The following is a 15,894-nucleotide window of genomic DNA, read 5'->3' as shown; positions in this document are numbered from 1 at the left end:
AGAAACACATACTCAGCAGCAAATCCTAAGTTCTCTTTTATCAAAATCGAATAGGAAACGAGCAAGCTAACAACATCAACCACGAACTGGAACGCAGCGCTTAGTAAAAATAAGAACTGTTAGGACTGTGTAGAGAGATGAAAGAGTGACACATTACACACTGAAGTATTACAAAACTGGTCAACAACACAATTAGTCGTCCTTTTCACCAGGAAGGCGAACATCGTCGATCTTCAGGATCATCCGCACCAGCTGAGTGGCCAACAATATTTGTTGCTTCTTCCCAATCAGCGCTTCCACCACGCACTGTTCCTTCATGTCTACGGAAAAAGTTTCATGAATTTCACGAATAACAAATTCACTGAAGTTTCCACTGTCACACCCTGTGCCGTGAGGATTACCAAGTGCATTGTCAAAAAGCGGTAACAGCCACTAATGCTAACAAGGGTATTATGGTCTCGTGGCGAGAATCCGAGATTTTAAATCAATAAGCCAGACGACAAAAAACTCATACCATTCGTTCCTCGATGCATGCAGTCAACTCCCAGCCGTGGGTTCTTCTCCTTTATCTGTCGCGATTTGATCTCAGAGACTGAATCAATAGGTGCGAGACCGCTGTTCTCGGCTAAGGCCATAGGAATTGCTTCCAGCGCATCGGCAAATGCTCGGTAGGCGTATTGTTCCAATCCAGGAATGGAATTGGCCGCCTCAGCAATCACATTCGCACACGAAATATCAGCCGCTCCACCACCGTATACAATGCGAGGGTCGCGAACTAAGTTGCGTACGACGCATAATGCGTCATGAATGCTCCGCTTTGCTTCTTCTACAATCTGTAAAATATGTTAAGTAATGTTTCACCAGTATCAGTGTGAATCAACCGGAAACATGGTTGTCCAATGGTTCGTGGTAAAGCATATTCTATAGCAGCTGCCGAATCGTCACGCTTACTCAACGCAAGCATGGAGAGAACTGCACTGCGGCACAAAAACAGCCACCACGACCGGGAAATAAAAGTAGCAAGAAAGGACCGTACCATTTTGTTGCCACCGCGAATGAAGATCGTTACTGCTCGGGAATTCGGGCATCCTTCAATGACGAGCATCCGGTCTTTAGCGGTACCAAAGGAAACTTCTCTGACTGTCCCGGCAAAACCAAGTTTTTCGGAACTCAATTCTTCAAATCGAGGAACAATTCTACCGCCGGTAGCGATGGCAATAAGCTAATAAAGCATAAAACTTCATTAGTACATATCTATGCAAACCAGATCTGGTGATATGGCTCATATCTAATACGTAATCTACTTGAATACATAAATGCAGCAATGGTGCATAAGCTGTAATGTAACAGTTTCCCTAAAAATTAACTGATGAGGCAAAAACGCTTACTTCAATTTCCGGTCCACCAACCCAGCGGACAGCTGGCAACTCCCTTTGGAGCAGGAGATGGTTAGCTTCGTCATCGAAGCCCCACTGGCAAATTACGAGATTAGCGCCGCAATCTTTGACCTGCTGCACCATTTCCTCAAATTTCTTATGTTCATATTCGCGAAGCTTCTGATAGTCTTCAACAGATGACACATCGATCTTGTGCTTCGTTTTTGGTTTCGGCGGTTCAAACGGGCAGGTCAAAATGGCAATCTTAGCGTCTTTTATAGTCTAAAAGCATAGTTTCATTTAAATGCAAAATCGCAAAATGTTGTTGTTTGTGATTTGGCTGAAATAATGAACTATTCCAAAATTCGAGTAACAAAACAACAATAACAATTTCGGCACATTTCTGGCTCCAATAAACAAAGGAAGTTATCAGAGATTCCATGAGCCAAGTAACGATTATACCAATATTAATTTATTTTTTTAGTTTATTCTTGCATGATTTCGTAATTCGTATCTCAAGTCGAAGAAATCAATTACCTTGGGCATCTGTGGGTGGCTCATGTCCTTGTCAACAAGGACTCCTTTGATTAGCATAGTGTCTTCTAATCGAGCGCCGACTTTTGTAACCATTTTAATCAGTTCAAAATCAACGTCCTTGTGTTCCAGGTCAGCCACGGACAAAACTGCATTGATGGCAATATGGGCCAGTTCTTGGCGAAAACGATTGACTCTGTAAAAAATAAACTGCGACATGTCCACGCGAATAAAACCACAAAATATTGTATGGTTGGCACTTAAATCTTTACAGTGCGGAGTCTTCGTACACAACCAAATTAATTTCTTATTTACATTTATAACTCACACTTTTGATCCTAAGGTAGTTTTAGCGATATCCACCAGTGAATCAAGATTCTCCTTGGAAAAGTTAACATTTTCGGCAATGGTCTCCAAATGCTGCACAGCTAAGTGTGCTGCCATTTCATATCCGTCGGCAATTCGGATGGGATGGATTCCTTTATCCAGAAGTGTCTCGGCCTGTTCCAGAAGGGCGCCGGCCATAACTATAATTAAAAGACAATTTATTACAAGCCCAAAAAATTATTTAACAGTATCCGTCAAATGTGAATTTCCATTGTCGCCATAAATCAGAAATATAACCAGCAGCCAACAGGACGGTGTCGTATCATTCGTTTCAAACGGTAATTCCCCATTCATCATTAAACCAGCCAAACTATCACAGCAAAACAGACTTAACCCGCTTACGCTTACCAACGACACTCGTAGTGCCATCGCCGATTTCAGCATCTTGAGATTTCGCCAGATCAACCATCAATTTAGCTATTTCATGCGTTGGCCGCATCTCGTTCATTATGGTCGCTCCATCATTCGTAATAGTAACATCACCATCTGGTCCCACGAGTACTTTGTCTAGCCCTTCAATTATAGCACTTCCATTAACATACGCAGCTTTTCCCACTCTAAATTCCAGGGAACATACCTTTCGGTCCAAGCGATGTTTTCAGGGTGTTGTAGACGTTTTTAGCTGCCATGATATGAGACTACGACACAAATCCATCGTTCATAAACGAACCGAAAGACTGCAGACAGGATGTGCTAACTGCGACCCATTTTTTTAATATTTAACTGTTTGTGTTTATGCTTGCACTGGGGAGTGGAGGTACGACATATCACAGCATGGATACGCTATCTCAGCTTCAAAAAGCCGCATAGTGCACGATTATCTGTTCTTACCTTTAAGGCTTCTGTTCCAAACAATCGACGTTTTCTATCCTGATTCTTCAGGATAATAAACGGATTTCCGAACTCATCAAACACCAGCTGCCCAAGCGCAGACATGATGGACTAAATTCAGTGAATATTCACAAAATCCGCTGAAAACACGTTCCTGCGTGCTGGACTATAAAAAACAAACCTTATAAGCTCCTAATTTTTTAGGACAAAATTAACAGACGGTGAAAGTCTGTCAACAATCATGAAAACCCAAAAAAATGTGGCGAACCCTAGCACAGCTCAACGATAGTAGCAGAGTACGCAGCTTTCTATTCGTAGATATGTTACTGCATAACATAACATGTCCCAAGCCTTCGAGAAAGCTAACTACCATTCTATGAAACTACTATTCTATGAAACTGATTTACAATACGCAAAAAAACCACAAGTTTCCCAAGCAAAAACATAACCACTATGAAGAGAATGAATACTTCAGTACTAAACAAACTAGTAAGCACGGTAACTACGGCCCAGCGGACCACACAGGTTCAAGGCTTGAGGTTCCCAAAGGCAGCGGTCCCGTAAACCAGACACGTACCTCAAATGGTCTTCAACAATATGCTAATACAGTTGGAAAAGTCGTCCACCCTGAAGAAGGTCTGTATCGCACTTGCTTTAATCACTAGAAACCTATCCAGTTTTAATGACGCTCCACTGTAAACCAAAATTCAAAAAATATTTTACTTGGGTTGGATAGTTTCAACAGCATTTTTTAAAATGAGCTGTCGGTTCCCATTCGGGTCGATCTTTCTGCCTCTGGCCCTCTCCGAAAGAAAGTTAAGCGGCTTGCAGCCTTGCATGTAGTGCATTGTTGCATAGTGCTTCCGAAGCACTGCTTCGTCACTGCTGACTGCAAGAGCCAAGTGCTAAGACTTGCTCGTACTTCGTGTACCGAACCGAACCGGACTGCCCGAATCGCGCCGACCGTGCGGTGTAATAAGCCGGTTCTTCTTTTACGTACTTACTTGTCTGGTCAACTACGGGGACGTTCAAAAGGAATCGTACAACACGGAAGCAAATCCAAATTTATACGGTATGTACAGTACAGTACCAGAAAGGCGAAAGCCAGTGAAAAAGCAAAGGTGTGAGCCGTCGCAACGCTTATAATTACGCAAGGTCAATTTATTAATTCCATTTACGAGAACAAGTACACAAGTAACACAACTATTGTAACTGATTCGAGTACTACAAAACGGCACAATCCTCATTTCATCAGAGCCCATTTACTACAGCAGAAGCGAACTTGTGAATTATTGTCAATAACAATCGCCCACAAAATGGCTTTCTTTGCTGTGGTGGCAACGCGTCCAAGTCGCAAGTATTCGTCCAGCTTGAACTCCTCCTTCTCCCGCACAACTTTCACCATGTACGAAGAATACACGACATGAGGATCGCCTAATTCACAAACACAACAAGTAAAATAAGCAGTAATTCAACCGCTCACATTAAAACTGCTCACTGTGCGTACTGCAAATTGCATTTTTTTACAGGCATGCCTACCCGTGCCGACCATCTAAGGTTGGAAATCCTTATTATACTGTAAATTGAACCTTGACTGAACATTGCATGGATGCATAATGCAGGTATTTGGATCTGGTACGAACTTGCAATATATGCTATGTTATTGCTATGTATAACTCTTACTCACGAGCTACAACTGCAGATGCTTACCGCGAAAAGCCAAAAAGTCAGCTCCATAATTGGCACCGGAAGTAACACTGAACCCCGCGTCCATCAATGCGGTGAAAACAACACAAGCGGCACTTTCCTTGTCATTCGTTGGGTACTGGAAAGAGATTTCCGGCAGATGGATAAGAGACTGGCCGACCCTCCACGATCGGGTGGGCAGCTCCATGTTGAAGACGTGACGAATATCTTCAATCGGCTTTCCTAGCCATCGCTCTCGTTCCGTTCTCCACAGTTCTTCACGGTCACGTAAAGATGGTCTGCCTTCCTGCTCCATAGCTCGGCTCTGTTCTTCCTCGAATCTCTTGAGTAACTCATCCTTATGGACATCGGTGTGAGATTCACGTAAAATTGTGAACAGATCCGCCTAAAGAAATCTCCCGTCACAAATTATACCCTTCAGGAAAAACGTATCACATAAGAATTATCGCCGACAAAAGCGCATATATAGCCCAAAATCAGTGGTCCAATGCAAAGGAGTAGTGTATGACGATTTACAATTACAAAGCGCTTTTGTATATACTTACAATTAAGTACAGTATTATGTGTTAAATTTACATGACTATTTAAAAAATTCGTTACGTGTCCAGTGTCCAGTATCCTGTACGTACTTAAATACTTTGTAATGTGCCAATCTCCTGCATGCAATCTACGCATTGCTTATAGTACAGCTATTATTTCAATATTGTTACGTAAGTATATTTACTAGTACTTGTATTACTTATTTTTAATACGAAGTACTTATCGTTAATAAGAATTTACCTGCTGCTGAAACTGCTCGTGGCGCATGGCATCAAAGTGACCGCGATCCAACAAAGTTGGCAGACTGCGAGCTAAAGGCTCTTCGCTGACAAACACTGCACGTCCGCGATCACGCAGATAAGCTGCTTCTTCCGGCATAAGACGCAAGGGCAAGCTGGCAAAAGTGTCTTGCATGGGAACTTTCGGAAAACACCCGGTCAGTACTCCTTGAATTCGATACACCTTCTGGACATGGATTGCATCTAGCACACGCCGACACGTATTAATGAATACAAATTTTCAATGACATTTATACAGAGTCCGTAAAACTGGTAAAAGCTTAAAAGTAAGTATTACAAGGTAACAAGCGCTTTGACGGTAACTGCCAGAAATTAACACTGACAAAATCCAAGTGTTAATTTCGCATGTCCTCAAATTAATCTTGGGCTAGATCTAGAGCCTTCTAGTAATGTGAAGAGACATTGAAGTCTTGATGTAGAATACTCACCCGCAGGATCCCAAACCCACAGGGTGTTCCCTGCACCAACATTAACGGTAACCTTGTGGTCGTCACCAAGATCAGGAAGAGCAGCTGTCGCAGTGGCAGAATGTCCAGCAAGTCGTTTCAAGGGAGGCATAGACGTACCCATAGTGAAGTCCAGCGGCTTCGAAATTGATTGAAACAATAAAGTATTGAACGAATGTAGCTGACAGTTCTGTCTGATAATATTCTGATTATGTAAAAATCCGAGTAATACAGAAACCGCAGTTTTCGAATCTTCCGACAAAAACAAACTTGTCTGATTTGACTCATTTGAGTGATGTTTCTTGGCTTGTGTTTTCTCTGTGATTGTGAACTCCTCACGGTCTGTCGAACTCTGTTTGTACCTGCCCACTAGACGGCAGAGGGTTGGCGTCTCGTAATGTTTCCAATACGAGCAGTTCCAATGAGTTCTTTGAGCTTTGTGCGGAAGTTTGAAAAATCACAATTCAAATTTTCAAACTCAGAAATAGGACTTACCTATCACACGCTGTTGTTTTGTCATTAGGCTTTAAATTCTAAGCGAATTAAAAGATTTTTGAACAGTTCGACCAGGAACAGCGATGAAAGAGATGGGGGATGAGGGAGAAGTCGGCGAGAGTGGTAAGACAGCTGTTTCTACGACTTCGGCGCAGGCCTTGGCTGCATGTTCCTCTCTGTCTTTTTGTATTTTATCTTGAGTAATGGCTGGCCCGCTGGATATAAATCAATACATAATGGTAGCCAAAGGTGTTTTAACGCATTTTTGATAACAACTATTAACAAGCCTTCGGTGCAGTTTTTGCGCAGTTCCAGAGTGATGGTATGTAAACAGCAAGGCATTGTTTCGATTATTGTTCACTTTAGAGCCCTTTGAAATGAACTTTTACCAAGATTCTGATGAGGGTTTGCTGACGCATGAAGAAGACTACCTCGAACAGGCTGCAGTGACATCACCGGAAGTCCCACCAAGCGCAGCTGGTAACGTTAATCAGAGTAAGTACTGTGGATGGCAAAGCAGGCAAAATTTTGGAACTCTCACATGGTCAGCAATCAGCCGCACTGCATTAATTTTGCATCAGATGTGTGACGTATGCAGTACAGTTTTCCTTCGGTGTCAGAATGTTATTTATTTTTAGTTTCTTTTTCTTCCTGACATTGGGATTATATTGGCAGCGTGACAGAGTTGATATCGAATATGAATCAGAATTTTGTGAGAATAAATGCGATTATTTTTAACTAGCTCAATGGACCGATTTGGATTACATGAAAAAGATGTGGGAAGAGGACACCGGGAAGAGTGTTTGCCAAAAGTCATCGGACTCCCGCGAACTGAACCGGGTCACGACGGAGCTGGACACATGGTATCGTCTCAACGTGAGCAAAGCGAACATTTGGGATCTGATGACCGCAGTCACGCCGGATGGAGGCGTGCGCATCCGCATTCTGAACAGAGGCTCCGGACAGACTGTGCTGGCACCGGGAATGTATTTCATTATGCAGTACACTGGATTTGTTGAGCCGAATTTCAAAGAACCGGTTGATGCTACGCGTTACAGAGGTCGCCGGGAAGTTTTCAAGTAATTGTGATGACGTATATGAAGACACAGTTGGCTTGTTCAAAACTGCTTTTGGCAGACACTTTGAAATTTGATAGATGCTATTTCAGTTTTGTTCTGCCTTATTAGATACGACGTTAACGAAGCTTTTGTGGAAGGCTTGCGTTTAGCATTGGGAAAACTTCGGTTGGGTGATAGCGCTCATATCCGAATTTCGCCGGAATATGCTTTTGGTAAGAAAAACGCTGTTGGGAGTTTTGACCCTCCGCATAGTGTGAGGACAAATCTCGAATATTTTGTTGGGTTTCGGTTGACGGGAGTGTGCCATCAAATTTTCTCTGACATCCTGCAGCAGCTGAGTGCAGCTAATGTCAACGAATACTTCAACAGTAAATTTTGAAAATGACCAAGTGAGTCTCATGATGTTCAAGTGCGTGCTGTTTTTTAGGGAACCAAGGAATTCCTCCACGCATCCCACCCAGTGCAACAATGCACTACATTGTTGAACTACGCGATGAAGAGTGGTCCGACGATAAGGCTTCTTCCCAGTTCATTCGCCAGCCTGAAGATGCCAAAGAAGACTTGGGGTTTGAAGTGTGCTTCAAAGCCGCTACGGAATTTCGAGAGAAAGGAAAGAAAGCATTTGGCAAAAATCTGTATGAAAGCGCCAGAGATCACTTTGAATACGTAAGAATGCCGATGTACTATTGCAAAGATATTTTCCTTGGTGAACAAGACCGTTTTCTGCAGGGAATTGAAGCCACTTCCGTCTGCATGACACTGTTGGAGCGACCATCGGAGGCTGTGGCAGACATGGTAGCAAAAGTTAGCGACATCGATACTGTTTTAAAAAGGAATGCCTCTGTTGTCCATGCTAAACTGAGTAAATGGGAAAGGGTGGAAGAGCTTTGCCGGAAAATTGTGGAGCTGAACCCTCACGATAGCAAGGTCGAGAAACCTTAACTTGAACTCTAGTCTTTATTCGCTGACTGAATAATAATTTAACAATAACATCTTGGACCTTACTGCGTAGGGATTGTACTATCTGGCTACAGCTAACTTCCAGATTGGGAAAAAGGAGGAGGCCTTTGAATGGGTTCAGCGTGGCATTCGGGAAAACCCACATAGTCCTGAGTATGCGGAATTATACCAAAAGATCAAGAAAGTTCATGATAAAAGTCTGAACAATGAAAAGGTCATGTGTATGAGGATGTTTGGTAATGCTTGCCACACCGCGAAAGCCGTTAACCAATCAGCCGAGCCATCGTTTGTCATTTCCGATGAAGTGCGGGAGCATGTTGGACAGACGATCGACAAAATGCGAAAATGTACCAATCTGGCGGAAGTTCCCCTGAAGTATTCCTTGTTTCAGGATAAACATAACCGGAAATTTTTGGAAGCGGAAACTCGGAAGGCTGGTTTACTGGTGGTAGCCCGGGAAGGACAGCGTCGGCCGATATTTACTCTTTGCCGGCAAGCTGCTATTTCGCATTAAACGGAAGAAGCAGAAATTTTGTTCTTGTTGCTGGCCTCTTTCTTATTGTAGCGGAAAAAAGCCCTGCAAAATGGTATGAAACCTTCAGTTGTCTGCTTTATACTTAGCTTTTCTTGTACAGTGAGCAGATTAATTTTTCGTTTGTGCGACAGTGAAAGTGGTTGTTTCAGTGGGCTGTGACATATTTTGTTTTTACTGATTTGTGATATCGGGAAAATATAGAGAAATTGTTTTGATATATATGCCTTCAATTTTGCTGATCTGGAAGCGTGGTGAAATAAATTTCTGACGAGATTCAGCCATGGTATCCTTAGTATTGCCGTAGCCTGTGATGCTTGCTGTGCTGCCTGGTGATGATCATTGATGCTCAGATTTGTGATTGTTTGAGTGAAGTGAAGACTGTGAAGCCGTGTTTCAGAGCACAGTAAAGCCAGCTTGACTTGTAAACAATCATAGCTGATTACAGTAAATACCTATTTAATTTCTGTTACTTAATCGTTCAAAGTACAGAGGGTTATTCAGCCAAGTGTGGTCAGCGCATTAAAAAAATTCCTATAATTCAGCCGTTGCGCAGAGTCAGATTCTAATAATTGTTTTATTATGGCAAATTAGTTTTGATGCTTTTTGCAAGTTTTTGTGACAATCGGGTTTAAACAGCCCGCAATATTGGCTACTGACCTAAAGACTCCGACTCTAAACCTTTGACCAGGCAAAATTTGGCTTTCGATGATCTGGCCTTAAAAGGATCGTCTGCTTTTCAAATCTGGATGGTTTTAATTGTGAAAAACGACGATCCGAATATTTTTTATAGCAAAACGATTCCATATTCTTGCGCGTTCTTGCGGTAGGACGGCTGGAAAAACGCGAAAACAGGAAGACACTCGCAAGAGCCATGCTCAATGTGCGAATTGTTACTCACGGAGCTATGGCTATCCTTTTCGTTCCTCCACAAACTAAAGTTGTAACGCAGGTCTTCCTTCACAATTTACAATGTTCATTGGTCGAAAAGACGCTCCACGGATTAAGCCTGGCAGAGAGGAAGAAGTCATCCAGAACCAGAGATGTGCTCCCGGGAGCACTGCTGAGAAAAACAAGGATGTTGCTTCCTGATCGAAAAAACTGGTAATTCCTTCTGAAAAGGTTTGTTCGAAACCCATGACAGGTTTCCAGTCGATTATGGCGAAAACCCAAATTTTAAATTAATTTTGAGTAAAGGGAATCCATTTCCTATAGCTGAACTGGTCAACTGTTGCCAACATGGTGGGGATAAACTGAATTTTTTCCTGGGCTACAGGATAACGAAATCTTGGCTCGGTTGAATTCAAAATGTGATTGAATGTTGTGGCTATTTGATAAAATTTTTAAAAAAGTAAAATGAGCCTGCAGCGGCTAAGCAGAAATTTTCCAAAAAGTGACCACACTTGGCTGAATAACCCTCTGTATTTTATTAATCCAGTCTTCGATTTTTTCCAAACTGGATAATGGGCATTTTTGCCTGTTACAATAGTAACAAATTTTGCTGTTAAAACTTACGGTTAATCTGTTTGTTCGAAATGAAGCGTTCAAAATCTAGCGCAGTCTTTAAACGACCCAGTGAAGCGGTATTACGGAAAAGTTTCCAAAGCAAACGTGCTTCCAACTTCCAATCTGGAACGCGCAGACGAGTTACAAAATCCTCATCCAACGCCGATGATCATTATGACAACTCGGAGAACGCCCTGGGAAAAAGCGCCGTACGCTACCAACCGCAACCAGCCGACGGACAGCTGTCCAATCTGTCGCCGGAAGAAGACTGGCGCTTATGGTGGAAGGCGCCGCTCCCGATGCGACACCATACATGGGAAACCGATGCGGAGAAAGAGCGCAAGCATGAACTCATCCAGCAGGTCATCAATGGTTTCCCCCATGTGCCACACCAACTAGACACCGCCCGTTTGAAAGCCGTTATTTCCGAGCTGAATGTCGGTTTCCGTGTCGCCAGTCTCTTGCCAACATTGCTGTTCACGGACGATCCGGCCAAGTTGGACGTGTTGGGTGACGATGTCAATCGCACACTGCAGCTGTTCCGTTTGCAACTGGAACTGGCGACCAATGCCATCATGCCGCCCGAAATTGTACAATTTTCGGAGGAGGAACTGGGAAGTGAGGGTTTAGGCCGGGAATCCTTTGATGCGTCCGAAAGCGACTTGGAAGTGCACGCTTCGGAGTCACTGACGGAAGACGACCAGGTGGCTGAGGGCAGCGATATTCGCATCGCGACCGATTTCGACGGGGCGTTGTTTTCGTTTAAAGAGACCTTCCATACATTGTGTTTGGCTTTCCGCGATTCGTGTAATTACGATTTATTGGCCAAAGCAGAACGCGTCTTTGGGCATACGACGAAGGAATTACCTACCTGGCCAGTGGTTTCTGAGCTTCGTGGTACGTTATATGTGATGATTCGAACTTATTGGGACCGTACTTTATGTCAATCAGTCAATCAATTTATGCGAATCAATTTATGTAATAAAAAATTGCAAAATCTTATATAAATTAGCACCTTTATTTTACAGTGATCGTACTAATTATTATTGTTTAATTCGCTTCATCGTGTCATTCGTGTGTGAGTATTGTGCTTCGGTAGATTTGACGCACATAATTATGGAACTATTGCTCAACGGACTGCAGTCAACTCCCTTTGATACACGTGAGTTGCAAAAGGTCAGTGACCAGATGACGGAAGCCACCAAAACTGCCGAGGGCAACAAGCGACTGGTCCGGCACGAATACGAAGGGATCATGCACAAGTACCGCAAGGAACAACAACTGCTAGCCGGAAGTATCAGACAGGGCGAGCGACAGGTCGAGGCGCGGCTTAGAGAACTGCAGGAGGCCAGAGCCACTGCGCAGACCAAGATTCGCCGCCAAGTGGGCGACGACAGCAAACCTCACGAAGCCAAACTCGCAAGAATGGAGAAAGATGTCGAAGAAACTGTCAGTTTTATTTCCAGTCAGAATAAGGAGGTATGCTACCAACTACCTTTGATGGTTTAGCAGTACAGTACATGATCCATAGACGTATCCTTACTGAATTTAGCACTGCCGCACTGGTGACCTTGCGCTACAAACTATTCATACTTTGCTGCAAAAACACTTAGCCTGACATGCAGTTTTGTAAAAAACTCAGTGTAAAACGCCAGATACGTGTTACTTGGTTTGCGCACGAAAGGAATGGCCATTATGTGACCTTTCTGGTACCGGTACCAGGTATATATTGCCAACAAGTTACACCTAAAATCTGAGCGCGTCTTCTGAAGGACGCGCGTGTTTTAGAGTGCTCATACAAGTTTTTCCTTATAGCGTTATCTTCTAGAAACAGCTCATATGTCACAACTTCGCGATCACGGTGCTCTGATGGCGGCTGACGAAAAGAATATTCTGGAGAACTGCGTCCAGTTAAAGGTACGGGGGCGTGTTAAATGTTATACACTTATCTGCAAAAGCACAACTTTAATACGGTAGTACAGTTGGATGCGAAACTACTCATTTAAGACTTATATGGTATACAGTACCAGTACATCCGTTATGGCAACGCTTAATTGCCAATAAAAACACGATCAGTTCAACAGGCGGAAATAATTGCTTTATTGGAGAGAAAGGAAATGCTGGAGACAATTCTTGCTAAAATGAAGGAAGAAGAGCAGTCGGCTGAGAAAGAAATGCTGGAGCTGGTCAAAGATCGTCAGGAGCGCGACGAGGGGAGACGACGTGCCGAAGCGGAAGCACTCCGGCGACACAAAGCGGCCATTGTCATACAGAAGTGGTGGCGTGGATATAAAGTGCGCAAAATGCTCAAGAAAGGGAAGAAGAAAGGCAAAGGAAAGGGAAAAGGCAAAAAGGGAAAAGGGAAGAGCAAAAGCAAGACACCCACTACTCCTGCCAAAGCTAAAGGGAAATCGAAAAAGTAGTGCACAGAGACCAACTAATAAAGTACAGCTTAGCTTTTTTTATATTTTGCTTATTGACAGATGACAGGTATAAATTGCGTAGATCGTTCGACTGTTGGTCATTTCTTGAGTAAATTTAACCGAAGCGAAAGGGTATCAGTTTTGTTATGTTTTGTACTCGTATAAGTAATGGGAGTGGTGCTATCTGTTGTTGTATTCGATCATGGTTTAATCTGCTACTACAGCTTAGTAATAATTATGTCAGTTTACATACGCAATTTACCTACTCTTGTTCCTAAGCGCGATAATAAACTGCGCACAGCTTATATATTGTTACAGAATGGCAAAAGAATAAAAAGATGGAATCGTTAAGTACAGTACTGCACTGGAAAGAAAAATTAATAGCATAAGAATTCATACAAAAAACAAACTTTGTACTTTCACTTCGCAAACGTGGTCTTACTTACAGTTTTATGGCCAAAGAACACTCGTAACATAAGATTCACGTACCTACCGCGAGCACAAAATTTGCAAAAATAAAAAGCACTATCTATACTTCGTACTCGTACTAAATGAACTTCACACAGAGCTCTGAAATAAGGTAGTATCGGAAACGGCAACAGAAACATTAGAACTGATATTAGTTTTGGTTTTGGTAATTTTTTCCTGTCAATGTGCCTTTCGGTTCTAATAACTGCGTGCACACATTTATATAATGCACACTATAAGAATGTTTTGGTACGCCCAGAGCTTTTAAAGTGCTTATCTCACCTTAACAGCATACCCCAAGTACTATGCTGGTGATAGTGCTAGTCTGGTAACAAACAGAATTTTGACAACTTTTACATGCTTTTATTTTCCTGAATTATACGAAATGGGCAATCGAGAAAGCACCAACAACACCCGACGCGTCAGCTTTCAACGGGATCCCAGTGGTTCCATCGCGGCAAGTGTTATATCCGGCCGGTGTTCATTGTGTAAAATGTGCCCTTTCATACACTATTAAGAGGAATTGACCTTTTACGCCCATAATACCGTTATACGTCCATAGATAATGGCCACCGCGTCTTTCTTATACAGGTTTCGGAGGAAGTAGCTGACAGGTTAAGGAAGAATTCCACAGCGACCAGCAGCGCTAAAAAAACTAATCTTGGTGCATCCCATCATCACAATCACGGACGTCATCACAATCGCCAGCCTAATCCCGGCCATGCAGGTATTTCACAGTAAACAAAAATCCATTACTCCTGCAACCATATGTTAGCACATTTCGAGTGCGTTTGTACTTTGTAATACATATTTAATTATATTGAAAAAGTTTAAAAATTACCCCTTAACAATTATAGAGTAAGGTAACGAATTACCTCGCAATGATCAAATATTTTTGTTTACCGTTGAGTTGTTTTTATGTAGTTTCGTGAGCTGGTTTGTAAAAGAAAGTTTGCTTTTTACAGTGCATCATCCCAATGTGTCCAAGGAAAATGGAAACATTACGTTTCACATGGTTCGGTAATGTTCCATATACAATAAAATCCCAGAAAATCGTATGTGGATGCAGTATCAGTTTTATCTTTTTTCCAAAACTGAAAACCATTTTTCAGCCACAAAATACAATATTAAATCCTGTACACCACGAAAACGACTCGGCGTCTGCCAAAGTATTCGTCAACTTGGAGAAACGATGGCAAGAACGAATTGCTGAACTCGAGGAAAAAGTAAGTACTTGGTTTCTTGACCTTTGCCTTTCTACTGAGTATAACGCGTTAACGTCCAGTCGGATTATTTTTCCATGTTCCAATAATTACATAGTAATTACTGTATTTAATCAGCTGTTAGCTAAGCAAGGATAACTGTTTGTAGATAGAACAGAGTGAGTCTAAATTTGCCAACGAATTAAGCGGAACGATTAACCTAGTGGAGGAAATGTTAAGGTTAGATCTGGAAATACTAATACAAAGCACTTATACTTAAATAGGTTTTTGTGGAAGGTTTGTGGAAGGTTAAATACGAGATAGGTGGAAGGTTTTTGTTTCTCGTCGCATATCGCGCTTAACGATCGTGTTAGTTGTGATGAGGTTGTAAATGAATGATTGTGTTGTGTTCTTAACCGATACACAACTCAAAAAATTGTAAACTGATTAACAGAAGATATTTCAACGTTACTAATTTTTAGTAAATTTGTTTCTCGACAGACAGCTATGCAAAGAATACGTACACTGATGATGCTAAGAGTGCATCTATAAATATCAGTTCTGCTTTTACAGTGCATAATAACAGACTTTGTGTTGCTGGTAATAGGCCAGAACCACTTGTTCCCGCGCTTCCTTGTGCCAGATTTGAGAGGGAACTGATAAAGTGCTACGACGATAACATATCGCGATCCATTTCTTGTCATGGAAAAGCGAAGGAGTTCGTAAAATGTGTGGATAAATACAGAATGGTAGTGAAATTCAAAATTTTAAATAAATTCATACTTTTCTATTTTGATATGTTTATTCACAGGATTATCTGAACCGATATCTGGACCATTAAGAGCGGATTTTTACTACCAACCTTTCTAGTGTATAAAGGCAGCCAATGCTTTTGTTATAAAGCATGTACTACGATTACCATGAGTCGAAATCTAAAATCGGCAATTTAAGAAGTCGAAAATAAACTGCATTTGGACGGGACGCATAAACTGCATCCCGTACGGGAACAAAATGCATTTGGACGGGTTACTTAAAACACTACAATACAATAAAACAATCGACGACAGAATAATCAATATCACTCTTAATATCACTCACCATCAGTATAT

General features: G+C 42.1%; 5 protein-coding genes across 6 annotated transcripts; 3 read left to right on the top strand and 2 right to left on the bottom strand.

The window, feature by feature from the left end:
* Positions 1–23: 23 nt before the first annotated feature.
* Positions 24–3,863, bottom strand: LOC129591390 (T-complex protein 1 subunit epsilon-like). Its single transcript, XM_055487029.1, has 10 exons — positions 3,706–3,863; positions 3,129–3,294; positions 2,875–2,935; positions 2,646–2,810; positions 2,239–2,437; positions 1,914–2,106; positions 1,389–1,658; positions 1,037–1,222; positions 515–833; positions 24–320 (listed from the first exon to the last, which is right to left on the bottom strand). The coding sequence occupies exons 2-10, from the start codon at positions 3,231–3,233 to the stop codon at positions 193–195; spliced, it is 1,626 nt and encodes a 541-aa protein (XP_055343004.1). The 5' UTR covers positions 3,234–3,294; positions 3,706–3,863; the 3' UTR covers positions 24–192.
* Positions 3,864–4,182: 319 nt separating this feature from the next.
* On the bottom strand, positions 4,183–6,470 carry LOC129591295 (uncharacterized). The gene is made up of 4 exons (XM_055486896.1): positions 6,103–6,470; positions 5,616–5,857; positions 4,839–5,220; positions 4,183–4,562 (listed from the first exon to the last, which is right to left on the bottom strand). Exons 1-4 carry the CDS (start codon positions 6,242–6,244, stop codon positions 4,372–4,374), a joined length of 957 nt encoding a protein of 318 aa, XP_055342871.1. The 5' UTR covers positions 6,245–6,470; the 3' UTR covers positions 4,183–4,371.
* A 9-nt stretch (positions 6,471–6,479) lies between these two features.
* Positions 6,480–9,379, top strand: LOC129591293 (inactive peptidyl-prolyl cis-trans isomerase FKBP6-like). The gene is made up of 7 exons (XM_055486895.1): positions 6,480–6,738; positions 6,982–7,110; positions 7,358–7,694; positions 7,803–7,906; positions 8,122–8,360; positions 8,424–8,621; positions 8,707–9,379. The coding sequence occupies exons 1-7, from the start codon at positions 6,699–6,701 to the stop codon at positions 9,166–9,168; spliced, it is 1,509 nt and encodes a 502-aa protein (XP_055342870.1). The 5' UTR covers positions 6,480–6,698; the 3' UTR covers positions 9,169–9,379.
* Positions 9,380–9,510: 131 nt separating this feature from the next.
* On the top strand, positions 9,511–13,425 carry LOC129591292 (dynein regulatory complex protein 10-like). 2 transcript variants are annotated; one of them, XM_055486893.1, is made up of 5 exons: positions 9,511–9,699; positions 10,625–11,589; positions 11,792–12,171; positions 12,508–12,609; positions 12,777–13,425. In XM_055486893.1, the coding sequence occupies exons 2-5, from the start codon at positions 10,722–10,724 to the stop codon at positions 13,113–13,115; spliced, it is 1,689 nt and encodes a 562-aa protein (XP_055342868.1). In that variant the 5' UTR covers positions 9,511–9,699; positions 10,625–10,721; the 3' UTR covers positions 13,116–13,425. The 2 variants fall into 2 exon arrangements, with proteins under 2 accessions (XP_055342868.1, XP_055342869.1); XM_055486894.1 differs by having other exon boundaries at positions 9,652–9,672.
* Positions 13,426–13,614: 189 nt separating this feature from the next.
* Positions 13,615–15,776, top strand: LOC129591349 (uncharacterized). The gene is made up of 7 exons (XM_055486976.1): positions 13,615–14,040; positions 14,175–14,310; positions 14,549–14,598; positions 14,696–14,809; positions 14,955–15,025; positions 15,393–15,534; positions 15,597–15,776. Exons 1-7 carry the CDS (start codon positions 13,969–13,971, stop codon positions 15,624–15,626), a joined length of 615 nt encoding a protein of 204 aa, XP_055342951.1. The 5' UTR covers positions 13,615–13,968; the 3' UTR covers positions 15,627–15,776.
* The last annotated feature ends 118 nt before the right edge of the window (positions 15,777–15,894 follow it).

The sequence above is a fragment of the Paramacrobiotus metropolitanus genome, unplaced genomic scaffold, assembly GCF_019649055.1.
Source record: "Paramacrobiotus metropolitanus isolate TYO unplaced genomic scaffold, Prichtersi_v1.0 Parri_scaffold0000045, whole genome shotgun sequence".
Taxonomy (NCBI): domain Eukaryota; kingdom Metazoa; phylum Tardigrada; class Eutardigrada; order Parachela; family Macrobiotidae; genus Paramacrobiotus; species Paramacrobiotus metropolitanus.
Note: the sequence above shows the minus strand (reverse complement) of the source record. Positions and strands in the feature narration are given on the sequence as shown.